The sequence below is a fragment of the Saccostrea echinata genome, unplaced genomic scaffold, assembly GCF_033153115.1.
Source record: "Saccostrea echinata isolate AGI-Se365-2 ecotype Australia unplaced genomic scaffold, CSIRO_AGI_Sech_v1 ptg000033l, whole genome shotgun sequence".
Lineage (NCBI taxonomy): Eukaryota > Metazoa > Mollusca > Bivalvia > Ostreida > Ostreidae > Saccostrea > Saccostrea echinata.
The window spans coordinates 27,568,121-27,595,747 of NW_026889782.1; the positions used below are offsets into that span (position 1 = coordinate 27,568,121).

General features: G+C 32.5%; 2 protein-coding genes and 1 long non-coding RNA gene across 3 annotated transcripts in view; 2 read left to right on the plus strand and 1 right to left on the minus strand.

Moving 5' to 3' along the window:
• LOC133198813 (uncharacterized) overlaps positions 1-26,567 on the plus strand; it is an 801,505-nt gene extending 774,938 nt beyond the window's left edge. Inside the window, exon 2 of the long non-coding RNA XR_009722598.1 lies at positions 26,131-26,567. This is a non-coding gene — a long non-coding RNA (uncharacterized LOC133198813). The remainder of the gene's footprint in view (positions 1-26,130) is intronic.
• Positions 9,143-18,439, minus strand: LOC133199061 (ATP-dependent DNA helicase Q1-like). Its single transcript, XM_061334945.1, has 4 exons — positions 18,122-18,439; positions 17,638-17,898; positions 9,725-9,917; positions 9,143-9,520 (listed from the first exon to the last, which is right to left on the minus strand). The coding sequence occupies exons 1-4, from the start codon at positions 18,427-18,429 to the stop codon at positions 9,215-9,217; spliced, it is 1,068 nt and encodes a 355-aa protein (XP_061190929.1). The 5' UTR covers positions 18,430-18,439; the 3' UTR covers positions 9,143-9,214.
• LOC133199188 (putative nuclease HARBI1) lies at positions 10,359-13,249 on the plus strand. The gene is made up of 5 exons (XM_061335038.1): positions 10,359-10,434; positions 10,814-11,080; positions 12,106-12,176; positions 12,454-12,672; positions 12,818-13,249. Exons 1-5 carry the CDS (start codon positions 10,359-10,361, stop codon positions 13,007-13,009), a joined length of 825 nt encoding a protein of 274 aa, XP_061191022.1. The 3' UTR covers positions 13,010-13,249.
• Positions 26,568-27,627: the final 1,060 nt, after the last annotated feature.

The window sequence follows — 27,627 nt, forward strand, 5'->3', positions numbered from 1 at the left end:
CACTAAGAAAAGGTGCACATACTGCTGTTGAAAGATTTGATCAGTTAAATCCTTTCATCATTGAATTATTTCACACCCTGCAAGATTTTTTTGGAGGTAAAATGAATGATTTATTACTTTTTCTTAGCTAAAAATGTTCTTGTATTATGGAACTGAACATAGAATTATAATTAAACAAAATATTTCTATTACTTTTTCCATAGAAATTATGCAAAATGTTTTTAAGGCTGAACAATGCCACAGATAAAGCAACACTAGCACACCTTAAAATGGTCATCCAGAGGAGCAATGTCAATGGAAAGGTCAAAGTTCGTTTCAAGATATAAACATATTTTCTACATCTTATTTTTACCCCATCGAAAGTATCTACTTCAGACACAATGCATTTGATTCACCGGTAGTATTATTCACACATGCAAATGTTTTCCCATATACATTGCATATTAAACATGGTGTTTGATCACATGACAAACCCTTTATTGCAGATCCGAGTCCAAATCTGCCTTGGGCTTTTGTTCATATTTACTTTATTGAGTTTTAGATAATCATGTTTTCTCAGCAAAGCTTGCTTGATTTTTGTCTATTTGACTTTTATACTTCTTACACATCATGCTATCTTTCATATTCAATTCATTTCTGCTCCTTTGAGCAACTACTGAGTATACAAGGTAAGACGAGCCACCTTAAGTACTTTTCATTTTTGTAAAATTCAACAGGCACATGAGCAATTTGTGGATTGTGTTGGAACTGCTTATCTACTATCCCTGGTAATGGAAATCTTTGGAATGCAGAATCTCCATGATTCACCAATCCATGATAGCATTTCAGATTCATTTGAAGAGAAGAAGTGACATTTTCAATAATGTTATGGACCTTGTATTGAGGAAAACCTTCATTCCACCATTGCAACAAGACACAGAGGGGCTTTATAAAAATAGAGTAGAATGAATGATGCTTAAAAACAATCTGGTAAAGTTAATACTGTAAATTCCATCTTAATAGGACAATGGTCAGCCTGGAAGTTTAATAGTGCAAGTTTGTGCAGGAAGTATGAACCCATGTCAGATAAAATCACCTGTAAATGGAAACCAAATTACCATCAAAATATCCATCAGTGAAGAAATGTACCATCTTAAGGCAAGTACTGATCAAGTACGTAATGGATGTACTTTCAACTTAACAGACAAACAAATACCGGTTACAGTAAGAGAAGTTAAACCACCCTCTGATGAACTGCACAACTACACCATAAACTTTCTTAATTGGGATGTCCGGTCACCTTAGGTGCAATGAAAACAAAAAGGAAACATTTCTTCAAATGACTAAAGTACACTATAACTTGATCAAATTTTATGTCCTTAGGATGAAGAAACAATAAATATGCATAACTTAATGCATGTTTTGCGTAAATAATTTACACTTTTGCAGAAAAATGCTTTTGATATGCACTTTAGAACTGCGCAGCTAAACACTTTAATAGAGCCTTAAAAAATCCAAAAAAAATATGCAAAGTGTGCCTAAATGTTCTCCCTACAATCATTAGTTGAGAAAATGTCTAAATTTTGCACTGTTAAATGGTAATTTCCTGTTACAAACAAGGCATTGTTGTCTTCAAAATGAGTGTAAAGAACCACGAAAGTAGTTCATGGACAGCAGCACGTGATCTATTTTTAGCACAAAATTTTTCCAGACTTCTTTTTTATGGAGGCACGTAATGGTCTGAAATGAAGAAACTTAAACTACAGACAAGACAAAGTAATAAAACACCTCTATATTAAGTTTATTTTAAAGTAAAGGAGAATTACATATGAATTTTATTTTAATTATATAAACACAATAAAAAGAGGAGTTGTGTGCAATAAATTGTAGTGAATTAAAATAATTATTATTATTGAACATTTGTTTTATAGTATGTTGTTATAACAAATTCTTCGAGTCTTTGCTTCCAGGCAATGAAAATTGTGCAACATCAAAATTAAAGTTTTTGAATGAATTTTTTTCCACTTTGTAATTAAACAAATGTGGTATTTCAAGTATTGATAACTTCCAGATTTGTAATTATCAACAACGAATCACAAATAAATAAAGTGGACATCATAAAATTAATATTTTTTTAATTTCTTTATTTTGTCCATGGTTTCCAACTTACAATTTCACCAAGTAAAGAAAACAAAATCAACATAATTATATACAAGATTAGTACATGTTTAATCATATACCTAGTAATGCCATCCTCGCAAGCCAGGGGTCCTGAGTCAACACGTTGCCGTTGGACCCCTGGCATATTTCATTCAATATTCGTGAGCTTGCTTCTCTCATTGAGAAGCACCAATCAAATTAAAGCTTTCATAAATAGTTAGATAAGGATTCAGTTGACACCTCAAATGTACGTGTTACAAGTTGTTTATCATAGAATGGCTTAATGTGATTGGTTGAGAGAAAAGAAAAACAATCAAGATTTGTAAATTTTCCGAAAGACGTCGCTACAGTTAGCCCACAAATATTGAATGAAATCTGCCAGGGGTCCAACGGCAACCTGTTGACTAAGGACCCCTGGCTTGCGAGGATGAGTAATGCTAGAATTTTAAAACTTTGACCATAATTTAAAAAACAAACTCAAGGTTGTCATGTACAATATTGCAAAACAAAGTGCTAATGAAACATTTTGCTAATAAAATTAAGACAAATATGCAATCTACTCTCCAGTGATGAACTCTAAATTTTCAATATTTATTTCTTAAAGTTGATACTAGCATAATTTTTTTTATATAATATTGATGGATACCTAATGTTCACAATGCTCACCTTAGTCAAATTGCTTTCTCTGAGTCTCTCAGCCCCCTGTCTCTCACATCAAGTAAATATAAAAAACCCTCTTTTTGGCCCTAAACCAGGTTTTGAGTGTTACATTATATATGTATTGTCAACTGCATTTACTAAACAACTAAACATAAAGTCAGATTGGTATTCCCTTTTCAATGTAGTTCCCTTGTTATGCTCTAACCATGGACCCCCCCCCCAAAAAAAAAAAAAAATCAAACAATTGAACCTACATTGTTCAATACACATGAGGATACACTCTATAAAACTAAATGCATATAAATGTGGACATCTTTCCAATGCTGATCTGGTAATTTTTTTTACTTAATTCTTACAAATAAAATCTCAATATATTGGTCAGGAGAAATTTTTGACTGTTCTGAAATACGACTTATTATGATTAAAAAAACATTCAGCAAATTGACAGATGCTCATTTGAAAAAAAAATAGTGTGTTACTCACAGAAAGCTGTGATTTTAGACATTGGTTTTACATGCATGTATTTATAAAGTCTGAAGTCTTTTTTGTAATGACAGTGAGATAAGAACTACATGATAAATTTTAAAATAATCAGTCCTTGAAAACGTATGTACAAAAGATTCACAAGATCAATCTCTATACACATTACACACATACATTGCACACTGCTTAAAGACATTGTATCATTATATGTGTGAATTTTAATTTGAATACACAGCCCTTGCAGCACACAGATAAAAGGAATGAATTCTTTTTGATTTAGAAATCTATTACAGAGTAATATATTTCAAAGTAAAACACTGAATGGAGTTCTCTTATTTTACATGATATGATTGATATTCTGTTACCAACATTATCTCCAAATCCTACATGTAAAACATCACAGGGAACAGCACAGTATAATGAACAGAATTGATGTTCCAAAGATGGCACTATTGGGCTCTGATTTACAATGTATCCTCACTGGCAAGAGTCTGGGTTTACCACGGAATTCTTTTTAGCTTAGAATTATTTCAATGCAATTTTCACAAGATATTCCTCAAAGACCTACAATAATAAAATGCAGTTTTAGAAGATCATTTAGAACATTCAACAATTAGAAAAAAATTATTATAACAGTAGCAAATTACAATACAATACTTATAAATCCTTTCTCTGTTGCCAAGGATGACAAACCTTACCCTCTCTGCAAACACTGCCCTCTCTTCCAAAGTTCAAAGAAAGAAATTAAGATATTTTTATCAAACTTCATGTGCTGATATACATGTATATTGTGGAGAGCTTTCAGCTTCATGAACATTTTTTGATCTTGACCTCATTTTTAAGTTTAGCTCAGTTTCAAAGAAACTATTCTAAATATTTTTATGTAAGCTTCTGCACTGATACATTATTTGGTGAGAATTTATCAAATATTTTTAGTCCAATATTTTTTAACCTTGATCTTCCCAATAATCTTTGACTTTAACATTTATTATGTATAAAATCAAATTTTAAAGAAATTATTCAAGATATTTTCATCAAACTTCATACACTGATACAAATTTTCATGTTGCATTATTAATGAACCCTGGGTGGAACATTCATGTCCTATGGACATATCTCTTTTTTAAAAACATATTTCTGGTTGCATGGTCTAATTTGCTTATCCATTACTAAGAAACCTGAACTAATATCAGGCACATAACAAAACTCTTCATTGGCCTACTGGCCTTACTTAAATAAATTAGCAAGAATATAAATGAAACAAATCAAAGCAAGTTTAGTTTTGCAATATGTCAATTTTTGTAATGTATATATCAAACTGTGCACAAGAACAGCTTAATATTAAATTATGAGAGGGGACCTGCTTTAGAAGCTCGATATGTATTAACCAAAGATGCCTTGATCGAGCTGATCATTGTCATCAAAGCATTTAAATGACATGCCCTGCACATCATTATCTAAACAAACTCCTGGATATCCAGATGACTTACTTCTCTCTTGCTTTTCTTTTGTAATAATGGGAAGACTCGTGTTCATATTTGCAGTCCATTTGCACCTATAACTTATATCCACACCATTATGAATCTTGAGTTTGCTTATTCTTGGCATTGACTCCCCCTGTAAACAAAATTTTACAAGTACCTGTATTAATAAATTCATTGACAAATAGTATTAAGAATGAAAAATTTTAGTGTTTATAAGCAAGAAACTTGAAATTAAAAAAGAGGAACTGCACATAGATACAAATACATGGGCTAATATCAAACTTACTTGATTCTTTTGTTCAAAACTAAGGTCTGTATTAAATTGCATTTCAGAAAAACTATGGGAAACTAGTTAAGGATATGACACCTACAATATGTAAAATATTTAATTCATAATAATTTAATCAACAATAAATACACAATACTTGAAGCTTTCCATTAATTCCTGTTACTTTCTATACACACATCTTGATTATCTTCCTTAAATCATGCACTAGTTTATGGTACAAATAATGTAATACATGTAATATAAAAATTTCCATGGAGAATTTTAGTTTTCAAAAAAATGTATAATACTGCCTACTGTTTACATATTACACTGTGCTGCCTAGTTATAAAAATAATCGATTCAAAAATGTGATTTTCACATAGTAATTAAATCACACATTAAGAAATGTGTGTCCCACTTCATCTCTAAAGTCACCAAGATAATAAAATTAAAAATAATTACATTTACTCAGTAGTCCCTAGAGAGACAATATATATACCTACTCTACTGTGGTTGCATGATTCTCCTTCAAACTCAAAATATTAAATACTAAGAAATAATGGGTTCAAGCAAATTGAGTACATGATATATTATCTAAAATTTGCACAAGTTTTTTTTTTTACCGGTATCTGCAAGCAATGCCATTTCAAGACAATTAAAAAGAGATATGTGTGACTGGTCGGCAGGGGATGCTCACTCATCCATGGCACCTGATCCCACCTCTGATGTTTTAAAGGTCCGTGTTTGCTCTGCTCCTGATTTGTAATGTTTAATGGACTTTTGAGCTTGAATACTGTTTGTTATTTCCATATATTTGATGTGTAATTTGTGAATGCTCAACCCCAGCCTGGACTACTTATTATAAGTATTGATGCATGGGCAATTTTAGAGTAAATATTTTTTTTCCAGTTGAACAGCAATATAAGTTGACACAGTTGATGCAGAAAGAAGACAAGAAAAGTGTATCATACTCAGATTTTGGAGATAAATTATTGAAGAAGAAAATGGTAGCAAACATTTTCCTATTACCTTTCCTCCATGTCCTCTGAAAGTGCTATTTAAATATATAAAAAGCTGCAATTTTTGGGAGAGTTTACTCCATGTAATTGGATTTGGAGTTAGAAACCTTGAGATTATGTAAAATTTTATTATACTATAGGGTAAGTTTTTGTTACAGAAATAAGTGCATGTGTATAGATATATGATACAGTGTCAAAACTTATGCAAAACAAATTTTGGAAACAATTTCACACAGTCACATGAATAGTTTATTTTTCTGACTAATGACTATTTAACATGTCCAATAACTTAAGTATTTAAAAAAAAATTAGACTTCAAAACATTGCAATTAAAAACCTGGACACATTTTTCCATGATGTGTTTTTAGGTCCAAAACAATGTTCCATACAACATGTGGCCTAATACTCGACAGTACAGCAAACAATCTCCTATTATTATGAGGCTCCTGAAGGAAATGTCATAACTGACTACTTTTTCTTTCTATCTGCTGAACAATATTGACACGTGTACTTACTTTCCGAATGTAATAATTACAATGTGTTATTGAATATATCACAACCTGCTTAACATTTTTGAATTAAATAAAAAATTCACCCTCCTTGCAGAGCCCCATTTAAAAATAGTCTTTGTGTACAAACACAACTTAAAGGAGAGGCAATTCGGAACGTGAAGTCAAGAATTTTAACGGATATCTGATGACTGATCAGAAATCACATAGATATATGGCATTTTTAGAAACTCTGCAAGTCTGCAGAAAATTATTACACGTTCATTGCAAGGATTCAAACAAAGAGTCACGTTTTTACACACCCGAAATGTGTCTTACCTTCTATCAGCTGTTTTCACCGGAAACAATGGACATTCATTCTTCTATCGCCATAGAAAAGAGATCCGCCGTAAACACATATGTTTAGAACTGTTTAATCTTTTCCTATTAGTTTGAAAGGAGTCAACAAACTATCAAGACTTGTTCTAAGCAAAATTCAATTGTAATAAATGCATCTATCCACAAAAGAAATATGCATATGCCAACCACGTGCTCTGTGGAATGATATGACTGAGGAAACTCGAGTGATAAACAGAACATTTTTTCCCGGTTTGCGAGAGATGGGTTAAAATCGCGTTTTGTCATTAATCAGACGATGCGATGCAACAAATAAAAAATGTAAGTTGTGTAAACTAAGGACCATTACTTACATATGTCTTGTGTTGATGTTGTTACGGTCTCATTTATTCTAAAACAATGTTATTTGAACTCTGTGTGACAGAGGAATGGCGGACATAATAAACGCATGGCCTCAGGGAGACCACCACATGAAGAATCAAATTTTCAAAAATTATGGACAACGAAAAAAGCAAAACAAATGGTTGTAGCCATATTATTAATGAACCGAACTGACATCATTTTCATTGCATTATTCATCTCCTAAATGCTGTGGCTGCGCAGTTCTAACATGATTAATTTTCACCAAATGCAAACAATAGAAAAATAATTATTTACTAGTTTTGGTCTCTAACAGTAGGTAATAAGTGCATTTGAGTAACTTTGAGCTGGTTTGGTAATGTATAAAACGCATTCTTGGTATTTCTTATTTTTGAGCAGAATACATCCAAGATGGCTTGTACATCCCCCTTAACTGTTTTTTTGTTTCTTGTTCTCTGCAAGATGCAATTTCAGAAGGTAACATATACCTAACCAACATTACCTTGAAATATATGATGCCACTATTCTACTCCCATTCTTTTTGTCAAAGTACATGACTGAGTGCATAGACTATGTTCTTAAAACTGAAACTCTATTGACACCTAAAATGGCACTGAAAGTTAGGGCAGCATCTTTCATTAACCCAACTGGAAGGCTGGGACACAACAAAGCTGCTGACATTGAAATAGAAAATCAAGTTAAAATGTTAAAGGATTTGATTCGCGGCCTAGGTGCAAATAAAACAGAAAATGAAAATTTCCAAGGTGGCACCAGTTATTCACAGTATTTCCGACAACCTTTGTGCAATGACATCGACACAGAATTTTCACACCACTCACAAAGCCAGACCATGTGTCCAAGATGTTCAACAGATCTTAGACATCTTAAAGGAAAACAGTCCTTAGCAAAACACTCCTGGTCGTCAATTAAAGGCATTTGAAGACATTTCCAAAAGTCCATATATTTTTAATCAGCAACATTTTGAAATGTGTGTCATGAACACTGTTGACAGACTTAAGCGAGGTGTTCCTACCACCGACGACAGAGAAAGTTATGATGAAAAATTTTGTTAATATTTATGTATACATGTATATTTGCAGATATAAATATTGAATATTTACAAATACCTGTTCACTACACTCAGATTTTTTTTACAGCAATGCAATATTTGGTTCAATAACAAATAAAACTAATTTGAATTTTGATAATAGTGCATGTTTATTCATAATAGAATCTAGTGCACGTAGTAACAAGAATGCCTACATTACATTGCTGTTTAACACAACTACCCAAAGTCCAGGTCTTGTTAAAATGCCTTTATAAGAAATGATGTAGATGCAGGATAGGGTAGTACAAAAATGTCATTTTGTATAGTAAAAATAGAAATGATGAGCAACATTTTCATTGTAAAATACAATATTATAAAATAACATCTTATACATGTATTTGCTTGAATAATTAACATTTTAAAATACAAATGAACCATATTTCATACAAAAAAGAAGCAACAAAAAACATACACAAATTCACTTCTTCTGACAATTAGAGCAACAATTATCTGGTGAACCACAATAAAGAACATCTGAAAACCCAAAATATTTTCTTAAACATGTACATTTATTTAAGCAACATTTTCTGATTTCTTCTGAGAGACCTTTTCTGTTTGGTGCAATGTCACTCATATTGTAATACAAAATAGCTGTGACGGATCTTTTTCGTGCCAGCACCTACTACGACACGGGGCCTCGGTTTATACGGTCTCATCCGAAGGACCGGTCTCCACGTCCCACAGTGGGATTCGAACCCGCGACGTGAGGATCACCTCCTTACTTCGCGACTCTAGAGCAGACGCTCTAACCACTGCGCCACGCGGGCGACTGTTGGAGGCTGAAAGTGAATGACACGAGATATGCCAGGCGCATTTAAACCCATTCCAAGAGCAACAGTAGCAAATATTTATCTTAATGTGGGTTTTTCTTTACGTAATTCACTAACTATATGAGCTTTCATTTTAGACGTATAAACCTTATGAAATTGAGCAAATAATCTGTTTTCAGGGATTGGGTCATGGACTGGAAAATAAGAAAATTTACCTAAAAAATCCTCAATGTATTGATAACAGTAACCTAATGCTTCTAATTGATTAATATAAACAATAGTTAAAGGAAAACAAGAAAGCAAGTCGCGCAACTCCTGGGCTACAGGGTGCAGCAATTCATCCAGTTTTTCATATTTTCTGATGTTTGGAAGGCGTGTCTGTATCTGTTTTAATTAAAACAAAATTGTATAACATATTATTCCAAAACTCATCATACAGAGATAAAATCATAAGGAAATATACTGTTGCATGTAGAATACTGTTACTGATGGCAATTTAATAACAGAATTTTCAAATAACAAAAGTCTATAATTTCAGTTTTTCTTACAAAGGATAATCAGTAATAGCAAAACTAACAGTGTGTATACCTCAACTTTAATATTAGGACGATCTGGATTTACGGTGATGATAGTAACATCTGTGAATTGCAGGTCATCTACAAGTTCTTTAATAGCTGTTGGTATTGCTGTTGCTGTCATGGCAAGATGCACAGTATCGGATGTTGGAAAAATACATACCAGCTCAGACAACTTTTTAAATGCTTTACGAAATGACAGCCCCCTAAAAAGAAATAGTAGTATACATGTAAATTAAATTTCCTTTGCATGACATACTTATAAATTTTAATGTTTAAATTTAAATTCCTTTGAAAACTTGATAATCGTTATTAATGTCACATATACTGCTTACTGTTCCAGCAAGAATGAAATTGACATTAGTTTTAAATAATTATTAATATATATAATCAAAATTTTATTTAATTTTTTGATTAGATAAGCACTTAAGTTATTTTTTTAAATGAATAAATGCACACCAGGGCCCGGTTGTTCAAAAGGTGGTTAAATTTAACACAGTGTTATATCTGTGTAAACAAGTGTGTTAAATTTAACCACATGATTAAGTGTTGTTCAAAGGTGTGTTTGTGTTAACAAGGTGTTAAATCTGTGTTAAATTTAATCCACCTACGGTAGGTAGATTAAGAAGTTAACACCGTGATTAAATATGGCCGCTAATTTTCTTATTCATCCGCCTGGACCCAGAAAACAGCGTGTTTTTAGACTACACACAAATATAGACGGTTGGTCTGATGAAGAATTAAGAAGAAGGTACCGATTTGGTCAACATGGCATAAATTTTATTGGTGATGTCATCAAAAATGATTTAGAAAGAGCCACTAAAAGGAACAGCGCACTTAGCGTCCAACATCAAGTCTTGATAACCTTGCAAGTGGTAGTTTTTTGCAGGTTGTCGGGGACACCCTAGGTACAATTAATAGAATACAGTACATATGTATACTATGTAAATTTTAAAAATGAAGTTTAATAAAAGTTTAAAATAATAATGACACAGTGCATGGAAAATTTCTTGGGTGTATATCGCATGTATTAAACATAAAACGCGGATTAAATAGTCTATCTATAATGGAAAAAATATACAGCTTCCTCAAATTTGAACAGGGTTTGACAAAAGTACAGTCTCTCGCACCGTTAAGAGAGTCATAGAAGCACTGGTTGCTAGAGCTGACACTTTTATAAAATGGCCCGACGCAACATCAAAGTCTTCGATCAAAACAGGCTTCTACCGGATAGCAGGTTTCCCCAATGTAATCGGGTGCATCGATGGGACTCATGTACGGATCCAGGCCCCTTCACACGACGAAAATTCCTTCGTGAATAGGAAAGGATTTCACAGCTTCAATGTCCAAGCTGTATGTGACCACGAAGGTATCTATCACTGACCTTTCAAAGGCCCCTTGTGTCATTTTCGTTCGATGTTTTTTTTAAATGTCATAAAATTTCATAATTTCTAGATACAATGAATTCAGAGGTTTTTCAATCCTCTTTCTACAGTCCCTACTTCATTATTATCGTATCAGTTGTACATTCAATGTTTTAAATGATTTTTTTAAGTGATATATGCATGTAATCTAGATTAACCTCCCCTTCGAAAAATAATGTGGCGGATCCAACTATTGATTATTTATTTCACTACAATCAAGAAGACATCAGTGTAATGGGACTGGACCCTACATGTACAAGAAAATATATTCAATTTCATTTTTTGTAAATAAAATTTGAAAAAGAGATTCATATCAGAATAAAGTAGTTGTATATGTCTGCAAATTTAAATATAAAAAATAATTTAAAAAATAATTAAATTCCAATATGCCTTTCTTTATATAGAATATAGTCTTGATATATTTGTTCATTGAATTTTTTTTATGTATTTGGTTTCTGAATTTACAACATAGAATTTGTGACATGCAAGTACTTTCACATGGAATTTTTAGGTAATTAAAATGGGGTCCTATTATACTAGGTCTCTGATTATTTATTACCAATGCAATATATCTTGGTAAAATATACAAAATTGACCTTTGATTTACATGTATAGGAAAATTTAGTAAAACTGAATTATTTTGCACATTAGTCAGCTCCTATCCCTATACTAGTGCAAGCTTTGAAAAAAAAAATCCTGAAACATGCATGATTAATAATTATATTTCTCTTGACTAGTAGAATGTTCCATTAATAATAATAATAATATATTGTATTTAAATGAAAAACAGAAATTTTAAAGAATAAAGCCTGTCCTCCATATTTATATTGCTATTAAATAATGCACCACCTGACACCCCCCCCCCCTTTCCTCACACAAAGTGTGTTTTAAATCAATTCAATTACAATTTAAGCATATAATCACTTTCTAGTTGTTGACATTAAACTGAATATTATAACATTTATTGCAGGAAAGCTTACAAACATCAATGCATCTTGGCCTGGGTCTGTACATGATTCCCACATCTTCAGAACATCACAGGTATTGAAGTAATATCAGGGACCTATAGGTCCCTGGTAATATATTGATATTTTAAGAATGTTCTTCACGATGCAACACATGTCCCCTCTCTCTCTCTCTCTAACTTCCATAATCTCTCATATTAGAGGCACATTATATCTCTTTCATGATTTTTATCTCTCTTTCGTTCTCTCATCGTATGCATTAATATTGAGAGTCTAATGACTATTAGATTTTGGAGGTTGATTTGGAATATTGTAATCTAGCATAAGAAAAGCCTGATATATTTAATTATCAGATCAGAACATATTTGGAGGAGGAGGAGAATGGTCTATTTGAAAATGGAGTTTTGTTGGGAGACAGTGGATATGCTTGCAGACCATTTCTTCTAACTCCTTATGCCAATCCCCAGAATGAACCTGAGGAGAAGTACAATCAAGCCCATGCAAGAACGAGAAGTGAAATTGAGCGCACCTTTGGGCGACTTAAGCGGAGGTTTCATGTTCTCCACTCAGAGGTATCTTAATATTAAACATTCTGGTATATTTTTCACCAACATTTAATAGTGCAATTTATAGTGAAACAAATTATATTTCATGCCCATTTTTTTTTTGTATACATGTAAATTTACACTTCAAATAAATGCATTTTGATCTGTGTAGATCCGAATGAAACCTGACAGGGCATGCAGAATCATCATAGCATGTGCTGTCCTCCATAACATCGCCATCAACCTTGGAGAGCCTGAGGATGAGGCTGAAGTTGAAGAGGACCAGCCCCAGATGCCTGCCTTTCAAGGCCCTCAAGATGGAAGAGGAGTGCGGGACTATGTGAAGCAGCATTACTTCAGCTAATAACTGGTTTTTTTTTAACATTTAAAGAATTGTACCCATAATAGGATTTAAATTTCATATCATTATAATTATCCCTTAGGCCATGAAATATGCTAAAAATATTATGAAGCATCAATAGTAGAAAAGGAATAAATTACCAAAACAATTCCATGGAAAGAGATTGATTCATTTAGTTATTAAGAGTGTCTGATTTCATTGACCAGTGTTTTTGTATACTTCACTTTCTATATTATGATTAAAATCAAGAGAAGATAACTCTTCAATAACAGGTCAATTAGGGCACACATACTCAAACACTATATACCAATAGTTTAAATGTAAATATTCATAGAGAGAGAGAGAGAGAGAGAGTATTGAAACAAGTAGTATATGTCTGATATGCATAAAGTTAATTAAATTTATTTTTTATAGATTAATACATGTACCTTAAATAAGAATGATAGAAAACATAATATGTAACATTTTATTTAACCAGTGATAATTGTACCAGTTTAACAATTGTATACACAGGTCAACAAAGGTATAATGATAAAATGGATACCTTAATTAATATAATATTATGCTGAATGCAACAAACAGGTAACAGGTAAACTTTCCACTCCAAATATCACAATATAGCTAGCATGTTCTGAAACAATTAAAATTTGCACTGAATTCATTGTTTTTGTTTTTTAATTTTTTCCTGATATTTTGTTTTTTCTTTCCTTCTTTCTTTCTCTCTTTTTTAATCGATACAAACCCACATGTATAAATATGCATTTTTGAGATCAGAAAAATTTCAAAACCCTTTTTTCCTTAGAGTGACAGAGTTGTCCTAAGGAAAAGACAAACCAAGAATTCAACAATTGGGACCCCCCCCCCCCCAAGGGAATTTTTTTAGTTGTTATTTTTTTATTAGTTGGGTATTACTTCTCTTAAAATTCATTTATACCCCCTCCATAATAACACAATGTTTACTAAAACATTGGATGAATGTAGTTTTTGAGGCTCTTCGGATTTTTTTTTTAAAACTTGGATCCACTCCCGATTCACGAACGTCAACAATCCACGTGTCTTGATTTCGCATTTGATCTCCTTACCTCCAATCTTCACATTTTACATAGTTAAATTACTACGAGCACATATTTAATCTTATCTAAAATAATTAAATGTAATCATTCAAGATATAAGAAACATATTTTGTGTGAAGCTAATCAAACTTTTAACATGAAAAAAAATTAGAAAGATGAAAGCACATGGTGATGGTGAGTTCGCCTCTTATTTTTCATTTTGACCTTAAACAACACAAATGAAAGCTTAAAAAACGAGAATGTTAAGATCATTATTAATTTTTTGAAACTAAAAATTACATTTTCGTTCACAATCCTACATGCATAGTAAATGTTAAGATTATTTTCGATTTGCATATCCCCATGAAAAGGTCAAGGTCGTGTTATTGTAAACAAAATCGGGAACACTTCTAGTATACCGGTCCCTATAAATATGGCGCTAAAATAAGTGCCGCCGAAGGCGGTGTACAATATAATTCGATCGCGTGAGCGATCGACAAAATCGATAAAAAAGGCCACAAATCGCAAAATTGAGCCAAAAATCGTGTTCCTTGTGAAAAATTGGGTTTAAAAAACTGGTTTTTAAACACAGTTTTTTAAATGAGAATTAAAAGGTTTCGTAAAATAACGTACTTGTTTAGTAGATAAAACTCCATTTTGAGTTGTTTAGGAATGTAGTCACATGATCAGTTTTTGACGTAATCTCATAAATATTCATGACGTGCGTCACTTGTGTTTTGACGTAATGAAGACTTATGAAGACTCAAAGTGAAATGCTACTAAAATTGCGAGATTTTTGTGAGAAATGCAGGGATTTAACAAGTGATAACTAATTACTAGTAATTGGTTGATTGAATTGTGCATCACTATTGATTTGAAAGAAAAAATATTCTGAATATGGACATTAGGAGGTTAGGATATCGAGCTTAAGTAAACGGTAAGTCGCTTTTACCAATTACTTGCCAAAACTTAGCGCACAATATCGCGTATATTTCAACATTAGACCAAGGCTAATTCATCCAAGTTTCGCAAAACTTTCCTGTTCTTCCAGTTCTTTGTAAGCAAAAATTGCATGAATAAGCCCAAAGTCGGATATAAGATGCGAACATGGGTGAATATAAAACAGTTACAATATCCGAGCTATATATACTCTAACCCTAATCCGTAGATCGCATACAATGCCATATTTAATTAACAGTTTGTTTAAATTTTGCATGTTTCATGCTTTACTCCTGTAAGATGGTATATCGGCACAGTGCTGTTCGACATAAGGCTGATTCATGCAAGTTTTTGGTCACAAAAGGCACTTGGCAGTGCCTTTTGTAAGCAAAAATTACATGAATTAGCCCTAAGTCAGGAAGATTTAAGAGTGGATTTATAAAATAGTTCAATCTTAAGACAAAATACCCTAACCCTAATCACTCGATCGAATGCGTTTTGTTGAAGAGAGGGGAAAATGGCGGTTTGTTTACATTCTGCATAGCAACGGCAAGGGAAATAACTGCTCATGCGCAATCGCGTGATTCTGGGGACCGGCATACTAGAAACTTCCCCAAAATCGAAAGAAGATTAGGAAACTTGTCGATATACCTATTCAAACACATGATTATAAAAATTAATTAGGCCTATTAAAAAAAGAAAAACAACAACAAAAATAAAATACCCAATCATTTTTTAGGTCTAAAATATAGATTTTAACAATAAGATGTCATTTCTTCGAGCAGACTAAAATGTTCCTTGTTATTATGACACATATCACTGTTTTGTTCAAATTCAATTACAAAATTTTAGGTCAAAGTAGTATTTTATATTGAATTAATAAAGTATTATTATATAATGAGTTAAACAGAGTAAAATCATTGAAATGTGTGTACAGTGTCACAATGTGTGTATAACTGTATTGTTGGTGTAATATGAACACTGTTATAATCTTTTTACTTTATTTTATTATTTAATAAACATAAAATATAGAGATAACGAGCACATTAGATAAAATTTTTGTTATTTAACACATAAAAGCCATATTTTACCAGAACATCCAGGCATTGAACTTTCAATGCCCCCTTCAATCCCGTGGAAGGAACTGGCATCCCTGTACATGTCCACCACATCCTGCATTGTTTGGGAAAGAGGGGTAGGTGGAGGCCCTCCGCAGGTAGGTTAAGGTTTCCCGTAGAATATCACAGTGCACTCTGTGCCTTCACATCTCTGAACTACCAAAATATGACGTCATAATGGAAAATGACGTCAAGTCACTGCAAACTTGAGGTGTTATGATGGGGAGAGTGTCATGAACTTTACACTTTATTTCAAACTACATGTAAAATACTAGTTAGCTATTGCAAAATTCACGGGTCGTTAAAGGTTTTTTAAGTCTTATATGTCCGAATATTTTAAAAATACACCGCTTACCTAACCTTGATTGAAATTTAGCATGTTCAAAATGCTTATGAAAAATATACTTTTGAAATGTACTCTGTTTTATATCCGTGGCTGGAGGTAGAATTTATTTTGTGTGTATAAAAGAGTCTGGCGCAGGTGATTAATGAGGAGTAATCTGAGAATTTTTGTGGAAATCTGTAAGAAGAGGTTATTCTATAACTGAATCTTGCTTGGGAAAAATGTGTGTTGGCTTTGTTTTAATACAGATTACGATATTGTGTGCAAAATACCCTCAAATTAGTAGGTAATTTGAATTTCTCAGGAAATATTTTGTATCTAAGTAATACTATGACTTTTCCCAAGCACATTTCGGATACACAAGGATACGATGAGTTTATTTATATAATATAATGTTAATAATTATTGTGTTAATCAGCTGCGCCGAAGCAATTTATATGAAACACTTCAAAAAATTATAAATGACCGTCACGTGATCACCAAAGTCATGTGATATCGTAACAAATATGTTAATATATAGCTGAGGAAACCCTCTATATAAATTGGAAATACTAAAGTTCAATGCTTATAAATTAAAACCAAAACCGACCTTGCAATGACATATAATGTTTTGAGCGCATTTTAAAGCTTCGGGAAGCCTTAACATAGCTGCGTCCTCCTGTTTTTGTCATTTGTCTCCTGTTTTCTGTAAATTTCAGTTTTGCTTCCCGACACATATTACGCCATTTATCTTTGACTTCTGTCAAACTCCTTTTTGCCACCCCCACAGCATTGACTTTTTTAACAATTTCAAGCCAAATGGCTTGCTTCTTAGCATTAGTAACAGTATTACTATGTTTTGCCTCCAGAATAGGATGGAGTTTAACCTGATTTTTGATAATTTCTATCTCTGTTAATGAGAAATTGGTGCTTCTTGCTTTCCTGTTCTTTTTTGAGCAGACGATGTCAGGATTGTCAGCCATGATTGTTTACAAAGGAAGAGAGGAGCATTTTGGGTAATCAAGTGGTTAGTGAGTGATTAAGCAGTGAACACAGTGTTAACACAGTGTTAGCTAACCATTGCGTTAAATTGCTTTTGAACAACAGAATTTAACCACTGCGTTAGCTAATCAAATGATTAAGGTTTAACACATAGTTATCCTTAACCACTGTGTTAAATTTAACCACCTTTTGAACAACCGGGCCCAGTCTGACACCGTATGAACTTCATCAATCACAACTGCACAGACTCTCTGCAGGTATAATTTTGATCTCAGCATTGATGAAATCTTTCTGTTGTTAAGCAGAGTTTCGGGGTGAGCATATATTATATTATACTCTCCTCTCTTCAAATCTATCAGGGATGTTGAAGATGGTACATGGACATCTGTCTTGTCTTGATCATCGTCTGAATCATCATATTCTTCTTCACATCTAAGTATGTAAGTGTTCCATGGGTACCTATATGACAGATTTATAAAATATCATTTCTTGGACATCAGAATCAGCAATTTTGGGACAAAATTTGCTTATTAAAATAGATCTAGTAAAGAGTTTTGGCCTATAGTGAGTTGGCCAGTTTTAGCTTTGAAGTGCAGAGAAATGATCAATAAGTCTACACACTTTTTAGCTGTCCATTTTTTTAAACTGATTAAATGTTTATACAAATGTCAATCAATATCACATACCTTCACAATTTAAAAAGCAGGCTTTAATTCCTTTTTCACATAGAGTCATCACTTGGTCTTGCATTAATGACGTCAAAAGGCTCACAACAAGGGTAATTAATGGATGTTGTAGACCTCTTTTGCGCTGAAACAGCCATGGAAGACACTGGAAAATAACACTTTTGCCATATCCAGTTGGCATAACTGAGACACAATCATGTCCAATAAATAATGCACGCAGGGTTTCCAGTTGTTTGTCCTTTAAAGAAAATTCCAAGCCCATCGATTTGGTAGCAAATGCAACACAATCTTCAAAAGATGCCATAACTACATGTAGTTTTTCTCTGTCGACTGTGTGTAAACAACGAGTAACTCGAAACTCCTCTGTATGTAAACAAATCTATTTGAACTAATTTTTACAACTCCATATACACTTTAGTTACTTTAAAATTTTAATAAATATTAGATTACAAAACAACCTTTCATTTAACATAAAGCGACTTGATGTGTTAAGTAAACGATTAAATGATAAATTTTAACGGATTTAACTTTAGTTTACGGAAACGTATAACCGCCTCGTGTTGTTGTGTTAAAACGCGATATGTCATCATAATTTTATTGTCAAATATAATTGCTTCACAGTTTTGCAATTTATTTATGACACCAAATCTCTAATGAATGACATTTTATGAGATGTTTTGGACGACTTACACACTTTGATTTTTCAAAGTTGAATTTGTCCATGTCGCACTTAAATAATGCGTACAAATTTTGTCGCTTAATTGAATATTGCAATCATTATTACAACGGGTCGCAGATACTATTGCAATATGTAAGACATGATGACTTAACGTAGGCAACTTATTTCAATGAAAGAGGCCAATTCGTCCAAATTTCGACGACTTGTAAAAGTAATTGCAGCAAAGTTGACATAAATTTGTCAATGTAATGTATTGTATCAAATTTGAATCGTTTGAGATACAGTTCATTTTTTTTTTGCCTCACAGCGGATAGGATCTGTAAGTATAAAATGAGGAGAACTGGTTATTATTTTCATTTGTTGATTCTTAATCTTTTGGTTTGTTATTTTTTGTTTGTTTTTTTAAAGAGTAAATCTTATATGGAGGCGGATGCATAATCTTAATCCAAATTTCTTGTGTGAATTTTCAATTTAAATGATATCAAACATGTTATGATCGGATGGGCAATGTCTCCTTATGTGCACCATGGCCCCGAAACGTTTTAATTACTTTAAGAATTTCAGATGAAACTATATAAAGCGTCCTTGTCGATGTTGAAAATACTGAACAGATCTAATTAAGATAATAAAACTTGTTTTCAGAATCTCTCCATCGCTCTCTATCTCTCTCTCCTGGCAGAGGCATATATTTTTTTTTATTTCCTTTGAAATTAAACCCGCATGATAACAGAGACAATTCAATCGGGATCGGGAATCCGTAAACTTAGTATATTAGAGGAGTTGAGAGCGAAAACAGTTTTTAAAAACAGGCAAGTTACCTAGAGTAAGACAAATCGTTTTTGCTTCCTTATGTACAAATAAGAATCGGAGAAAACTTGTATTAACATGAAAATTTAGGCCTAATGCTGAAACTGCTTCATCTACACAATACGCAAAAAAAAACTGCAGTCTTGTAGGGGTACTACTAAATAGAGTACGCTAGAGTACTTTAGAGTACGCTAGAAAAATTATGTTATTTATTGCAGTTAATTTGTTTATTTATGTATGTACAACTTGATTAAGCATTATAAAAAAAACTTATATTGCAATATTTTGTTTCAAATATTTGTATTTAGCGATATATTTTGAGAAGAAATAACAGTCATTCATAATTCAACGCATTAAAGATTACTAATACCCCAATCTCGATAACTATTTTGTTTCTGATTTACTTACTAAATACTTACATCTAAATTTCAACAAATATTAAATTAATTCATGTGTAAATAGTTTTCACATTCACAAGGAGACATTTCAAAATGTTTCTTAAACAAGATCGGGATCAAACGATAAACCGTAATCTGAAATCAAAAACTGATATAACTCCTAAAATAAAGAAAAAATACAAATTTTATTTAAAATATACATTCAGTGTGTTAAACTAAAGTAGGAAAACATACAAAAAGTAGTATAATTGCATTAAATAATAAAATGTGACTAGCGTACTCTAAAGTACTCTATCGTACTAGTGTACTCAGTTTAGTAGGACCGGTCTTGTAGTCATGGATCTTAAACGATTTTAAAATAAATGTATATGAAGCATGCAAGATAGAAGTCTTTTTAACTGCTTTTGTTTTAAGTATATACTGTATGGTAATTTTATGGCTTGCATGATTTATGTTAACAATTCCTATTATTAAATCCTGGTGTTTCCTTGATATATACAGCAGCTGTAATCTACAAAAAACGTTATAATTTCAGAAATTCATCATTTCATTTATTGACAGCTTAGTTGTTCATATTGTCAGCTTTATTTGATTTTTAAGTAGATTAATATGGTTAAATACAAAATATGCATTGTATTTCATAACCATGGTACATGTAACAGTTACCATGAAATCCACAGTTTGTAATTGTAACTACTTTTAACTAGGACTAGGAATTTCTGTTTTAAAAATTAAAATTCATGTGAAGACAGGTTGGAAAATAATTTTCTACATAAATGTTAGTTCATTCTTAGGTTTATATATAAAAAAAAAAAATTGATGAATAGTTTGAGTGAAAAATTGGAATTATGTGTTGTTTTTTTTTTATCTACTTAAAAGAGATAAAGGTACTGCACTATTACGTATGAGTGACCAGTTTAGTGTAAACATTATTAGGGAGAAAGAATTTTCATGACCTATAGTCACTTCTCTACATATATCTGTATATAATGTTTAGGAAAACTAATAATTTTACGGTGTGACCGTTGGGTGAGTGCAGTTGTACCATAAAAAATTAACGCTTGAAATGGTGATCTGCCACATCAGTCATCAAGTTGCAATAGACATCTACACTGACGTTACATGATCACATGATGTAATAGAGCTCGCCAGGGTTTACGGAGACATCCGACCATTTGGTTTGAATTTATAAGACGTGCAATTTCTGTCAGAATACATTAATGTTGAGTATTTTTTGATTTCTACAAACCTAAAAAGCCTTTTTGGGGGATCATTTTTAATTTGCCATCATCGCATGGAATCCTGGTAGCAAAGGAATTCTGGGAAGGTTTCACACAAAAATTTGCTCAATGTATATACAGATTTCTATCCAAATTTCACTGCTCTTATACTTTAGTCTATTGAGCTGCACTCACTATGAATGTAAATGATATTTTTCCAAGCACATTGCCTCGCATAGTTACTAGCAAATAAAACTGGTTCCACAGGACAGTTAAATGAGTTAATGCATGTATACATGTAGTAATCAGGTAGTAAAGCACCTTAAAATTTTTAATGCATGTTTAATGTGTGGTTGAAAAGCCCCATAATCCTACTGTGTAGCTCAAGAAAAAGATACATGCATCATAATATTTTTTAAACATGATAACCAATCAAAATTATATGGAAAATTAGTTTAAATATTAAAACACACATTTATAAGTGCAGGGATTTTTACTGAAAATTTGTTATAAATTTGCTAACAGGTTTTATTAGATTATATTAATACACATATTGATTTTTTTTCAGCAAAGTGGTACACAATGGATCTACCAGGCCCCAGTGGAACTAAATGTTTAAAAATATGGACCAAACAGCAAATGAAAAAAGCTATACTTGCTAATTCTTTCAATGAATTAGTGTAAAAAAGTAAGCAAATGTGAAATATATACAAATGTACATTTTTTATCATAATAACCATATCTTTTAATATTTATATACCATATTGTCTTCAACTTTCATGATCACACATGCACACTTGAATTTGTTAAGTGAAAAAACTGATGTTCTACTTTCGTTTGGGATTCGTAAATTTTTCATTATTTTATTTTAACATGTTTAAGTTACTCTAGTAGAAAAAAAAATGTCACATCCAATATCTGCGTTTTTGGGATGCGCTTTTTACATAGGGGTGCATCTTTTACATTACATTTTGCTCAATACACGGGATTTTACATAAGTTATAGATTTCTGTTTCAAACCTCACCTGAGCTGAAAGCACACATTGTCCAGCAATGTCAAGGACTCTACTCAATTTCTCAAAGTATCACTAGGCCAAACTTCTCATCAAAATTGACATAAAGCATCTCTAGATAAAGCTAGGGTACTGTAGACATACTTTTTTCGATGGGGTCATTATTCTGTTGATCGAATCTCTAATTCTGCATGTGCAGTCTGTTGGTAGAAAATTCTGAGGACATCTTAAGACGCTCTGTATATACCTTTTCTTTATATCAAAAATTCCCATGGAGAATTTGTGACCGCGTACATAGTGTAAGTTTATACCATGCAGTAAAAATTACTTCTACAGTTTTCTCTTTTTTTCACATGATAGGTCAAGCTTTACTTTCTTAGAGAAGTTAGAAAAGGTAGAGATTGTGTGAGGTCATTAAAATAAGTCTACTTCTCATAGAACCACTGTGTGAAAAGCTATATATAACATATGTGGATCAAGCTTAGGATTATGCCAAACTTATTGTCACATGGTCATCAAGAGTAGAAAAAGTTTGAAACAATCATTAAAATTGACCTTTTCAGCTAACCGGGTAGAAACTAATGAACCACTGAAAAGCTAAAACTTATATCATGTATATTGAAGCTGATATTAATATATGAGCTGACTTTAGTTTGGAATTAATGTTTTATGATGTGAGCACTGGGGCCCACACAGTTGTACAACTTAATCCTATTACATTAAATTAATCTGCATCTTCATACTTTATATCAGAGGCACATGCATGCAGTCTGAGCTAGAATGTGATAGGATATGATGTTGTAAGTGTACCGGTAATTAAGTTATAATTCTGTAAGTGAGTCTAAATGAACCAAGCACATTTTGAAAACAAAATACATTGCACAGTAGATTCAAGTAAGCAGAGCTAAATGACTTTACAATTATAACTGCATGTCCGTTAGATTAATTTTGCTACTATTGCATTGAATGATTGTAATATATATCAAAGGATTTCTTGGAAGTTTATCACAAAATTTTCTTTGACCAATATTGAGTCAGACATAGTTTGCTCCGATTTTTATATATTCATAAATTTACAAATACATGTACATGTATATGATTCTTTACAGCAAAGGTAAAGTTCAATATGGAACCGTCGTCAGTATTTCAATTTGTATTACTGGAGGACGGGACGGAGGTCGATGACCAAGAATTCTTTGAAGTCATACCTAACAACACCATTTTGATTCTTCTTAAGCCAGGGGAGACCTGGGAGAGAGGCAAGAGATGAATTCATTGTAAACTACTGTATGCAGGGAAGTTTTTGCCCCTGTTTTATTTTCGCCCCTTTTGCCCATGTAACTGAATAAGTGGGCGAATTCAAAGCGGGGAGAATTTAAAGAACATAGTATGTTTATTGACCGAGTTCGAGGGCAACATAGGGCAACTTGCGTTTTGTCAGACCCAAGAATCAAACTGTCTGCCTGAGGCCGTAGGCAGTGAGTTTGTTTCGAGGGTCTGACAAAACACATTTTGCGTGAGAATTCTGTCAATAAATGTTTTGTTATACCTTTCATTTTATTTTATTGACATACATGTTTTTGTACTGTATTCCGTGATGTAACATAAGGTCTGTCACTGATTAACACCAATGAATGAAAATGAGATTAAGCTCCGCCCATTCTGCGACGTAAGCGGTACAACATCTCCCCAAGCAGTGGACAACATCTCACTCAGATTTTGGTGTTAAATTTTTTGTATTTAAATTATATTCTAATTTATCCTAAAATGTATTAAAAATCAATTTCAATACAAGTAATAAATGACACGACTCAGGCTTTTTACTGGGAATTATTAATGTTTGAAAAAATTGTAGTGTTGTGCGCCATGTTTATTTATACCCAAAACATCACAAATTTGGGTAAATATAAACATGACGCAAAAGGAGTTTGTGTAGGTCCCTGGTATGATTGTTATCCTCGGGTTATTGTACCCTGATTATTTGTGATATGTCTCTACTAAACAGTTCTAAATGGTTCACAATGCACTGTAATTAATAAAACTTTGTACTAATCATATATTTTATGGTAGAATTGTTACAATTTCAGAATTGGATGTTTGAGTTTCAAAACTAAAACTGAAATTGTCTATTTTCTATATCTGAGTACAGAATCATCACATATAAGTTAACATTATAACTAATTATTAACATTATAGGTACACTGTTGTGATTTGAAACTTTTAAAATTTGATCTGGAAATTAATTGTTGAATTTTGTTCCATTTTTAGGTTGAAATTTCTAATTGCAGTCAATTATGATAAAGTTATGATCTGTAGAAATAATCTTTTTACCTCAAAATATTAAAAGCAACGTGTTGCATGGTGTATAGCATTGTTCTTTCTTCAGATTTTGCATTACATGTGTATTTTGAATTGTCAAAAAGTTTTATATAATATATTTTTTAGGTCACTTAGTAAACTCATGTGACCTATTGCTATCCGTTTTCATCTGTCGCCGTTCATCATGCATTAACTTTTGAACATTTTCATTCAGCTTCTTTTCTGAAACCACTGAACCAATTTCAACCAATTTTGGCATATATCTTCTATGAATGAAGGGGAACAAAATTGAGAATTTCATGGTGATCCCTGCCTTCAAGGGATCTAAGGATGGGGCCAAAACCACTAAAATTAGTGTAATCATTAAAAAATCTTCTTCTTTACTTTTGTACATCAAGCAGTCAGACTGTTGGTATGATTGTAATCAGCAGTGAGTCCTCTACAAAATTGTGAAATTCATGGCCCCAGGGTCAGGGGTCTAGTACATTTAGGCAGGGCAAATAGGTTTTATAGTGAAAATGCATTATTTCTTTGAAAATTCTTTTGTTAATACTATATCATTATGTCTTTTAGAAAGTCAAGATGAAGTAAAGAAAGAAGATGGTGGTAAGTCTTTTTATGAACTTGAAGGGATCCAAATTTTATCTTAAAACTGAAGACCATTGAAATTTCTAGCTTCCTCTTAGAGGACAACCTGCTCTAGGTTCAAGTATGGTGATTAATTAATTTAGTACAAGGTAAGGTGATGTTTTAATAACTTTATGCAAACAAAAGTAAGTGTAAATTCAGTGATCTCTGTCCCACTGGGGCTTCAGGAGTGGGAACAAATCTACCGTAAATCATGCTTTATTCTTGAGAACTTGATTTTTGCATAGTTAAGCAAAACAACGAGATTGCGAAAATTTAATTCTTGCTTTTAAAAATATTCCTTACGATCAAAAAGAGTAAAAACACCAATTTGTGAAAATTATGTCTCGCTAATAAAGAGTCATTATGACTATCTTGCGGAATAAGATGTCACGGAAATTTAGTGATCTACAGTATCAAAATTAATCCCAAATTAAATATTCTTCTCTTATAATACCCCTGCATGAACACGATGAACAATGTATTATTACGATGAATTGAAATGTAAAATTATTTATAACAAATGCAGTCTCAGGACAATCTGTGTTTAATGCTATTCTCTGATAGAGTACATATGAATTATTTTTAGCTCACCTGAGCCGAAGGCTCAAGTGAGCTTTTCTGATCACATTTTGTCCATCGCCGTCCATCTGTCTGTCTGTCCGTCTGTAAACTTTTCACATTTTCGACTTCTTCTCAAGAACCACTGGGCCAATTTTGACCAAACTTAGTACAAAGCATCCTTGGGTAAAGGGGAATTTAAATTCTTAAAATGAAGGGACATATCCCCTCGCAAGGGGAGATAATCAAGAAAAGACAAAAATAGGGTTGGGTCATTAAAAATTCTTCTCAAGAACCACTGGGCCAGTAAAGCTGAAACTTATGTGGAAGCATTCTGGGGTAGTGTAGATTCTAAATTGTACAAATCATGTTCCCCGGGAGAAGGGCGGGGCCACAATGGGGAATCAAAGTTTTACATAGAAATATATAGAAAAAATCTTTGAAAATCTTCTTCTCAAGACCCACAGGGCCAGAAAAGCTGAAACTTATGTGGAAGCATCCTGGTATAATGTAGATTCTAAATTCTTCAAATAATGACCCCCGGGGGAAGGGTGGGGCCACAATGGGGAATCAAAGTTTTATATAGAAATATATAGGAAAAATCTTTGAAAATCTTCTTCTCAGGAAACACTGGGCCAAAAAAGCTGAAACATATGTGCCCATGGAAGGATCTTGGGGTAGTGTAGATTTCAAAATGTCTTAATTATGATCAGTGGGGTAGGGTGGGGATGCATTATGTATAACAAGGGGGAAATCTGGTAAAGAACAGAATGGTTAAAGCTTCTCAGGTGAGCGATGTGGCCCATGGGCCTCTTGTTTTATTCAAATTTAACAGTTCCAAAATCTGAAGTACTTGGACTTTTAGAGAAAATAAGAAAGAGGAAGGGATCAGCAAAGGTAACAATTTATAGATCCGAATTTGTCAGCATCATGCAATATATATTACAATTGTACTATACCTATTTTTATAATGTGTCTTTTTTATTATTGATGCCTGTATTTTACTTTACAGTCTATGAGTGTGCACCGTTTTGCTTAAACAATTATACTTGCCTGTACAACATCACATCCAATTTATTTTATAAGCCTCTTTATACACATGTATGCAATGCTCTCTATGTACGAACGGATCAGTCTGTCTTACATACCCCCATCTCATGATACTTTTTTTAAAGCTTATATTACCTGTATAAATTCTGTTACAAGTGACTTTTGTGCTGTACTCAGGGGATATATATCAGCTAGAGTGTCCACAATTAAGTCAGCTTTATGAGAATGTGTCCATTATAAAATAATTACATGTACATTGTATTTACGCCCAGCTACCTCGACCTGTATTAACTTATATCAATGCTATAGGGATGGACATTTCCAGACCTGTTTCAGATGCTGGATCTGCATGTCCTACATTTTCCACATAGGTGCATATCCATGTTTAAATTTTTAGAGCAGGCCCTTTCCCAAGTATATAATTATGATAGCTTATATGAATCAAACTTGTATGGATGATGCATCAATTTTAAGGAAAGAATTAAAAGACTTGCTTCAGATAAATACTTATTGTACTTCCTAAATATTCCAAATATTTATATTTGCTGTGTTTTTCGTAGTAAACCAACTGTAAAATTGATTTGAAAACCATTTTCGTTCATAAGCGTGCATAGAAATATACACAGAAACGTGTGCTAAGTATGTGATGTACTCACAATTATTTAAGGCTACAGCGACATTAAATATATGCCTAAATGACAAGTCTTTGTGATTCACATACCAACTCACACAAAACTTAAAAACATTCCTTAACAAATCCCACTTTAAAAAATACATTTACTATCATATTAGAATGAAGTGGTGAAAGTATGATATGTAAGTGCTTCG

Excerpts from the sequence above, each read along its gene's own strand:
- LOC133199188 (XM_061335038.1), top strand. The coding sequence starts at position 10,359 with ATGGCCGCTAATTTTCTTATTCATCCGCCTGGACCCAGAAAACAGCGT. Across the intron at positions 10,435-10,813 it reads ACTACACACAAATATAGACG|GGTTTGACAAAAGTACAGTC; the intron begins GTTGGTCTGATG and ends AAATTTGAACAG. Across the intron at positions 11,081-12,105 it reads AGCTGTATGTGACCACGAAG|GAAAGCTTACAAACATCAAT; the intron begins GTATCTATCACT and ends CATTTATTGCAG.
- LOC133199061 (XM_061334945.1), bottom strand. The coding sequence starts at position 18,429 with ATGGCATCTTTTGAAGATTGTGTTGCATTTGCTACCAAATCGATGGGC. Across the intron at positions 17,899-18,121 it reads TTTTTAAATTGTGAAGGTAT|GTACCCATGGAACACTTACA; the intron begins GTGATATTGATT and ends TCTGTCATATAG. Across the intron at positions 9,521-9,724 it reads GTCCTAATATTAAAGTTGAG|ATACAGACACGCCTTCCAAA; the intron begins GTATACACACTG and ends TAATTAAAACAG.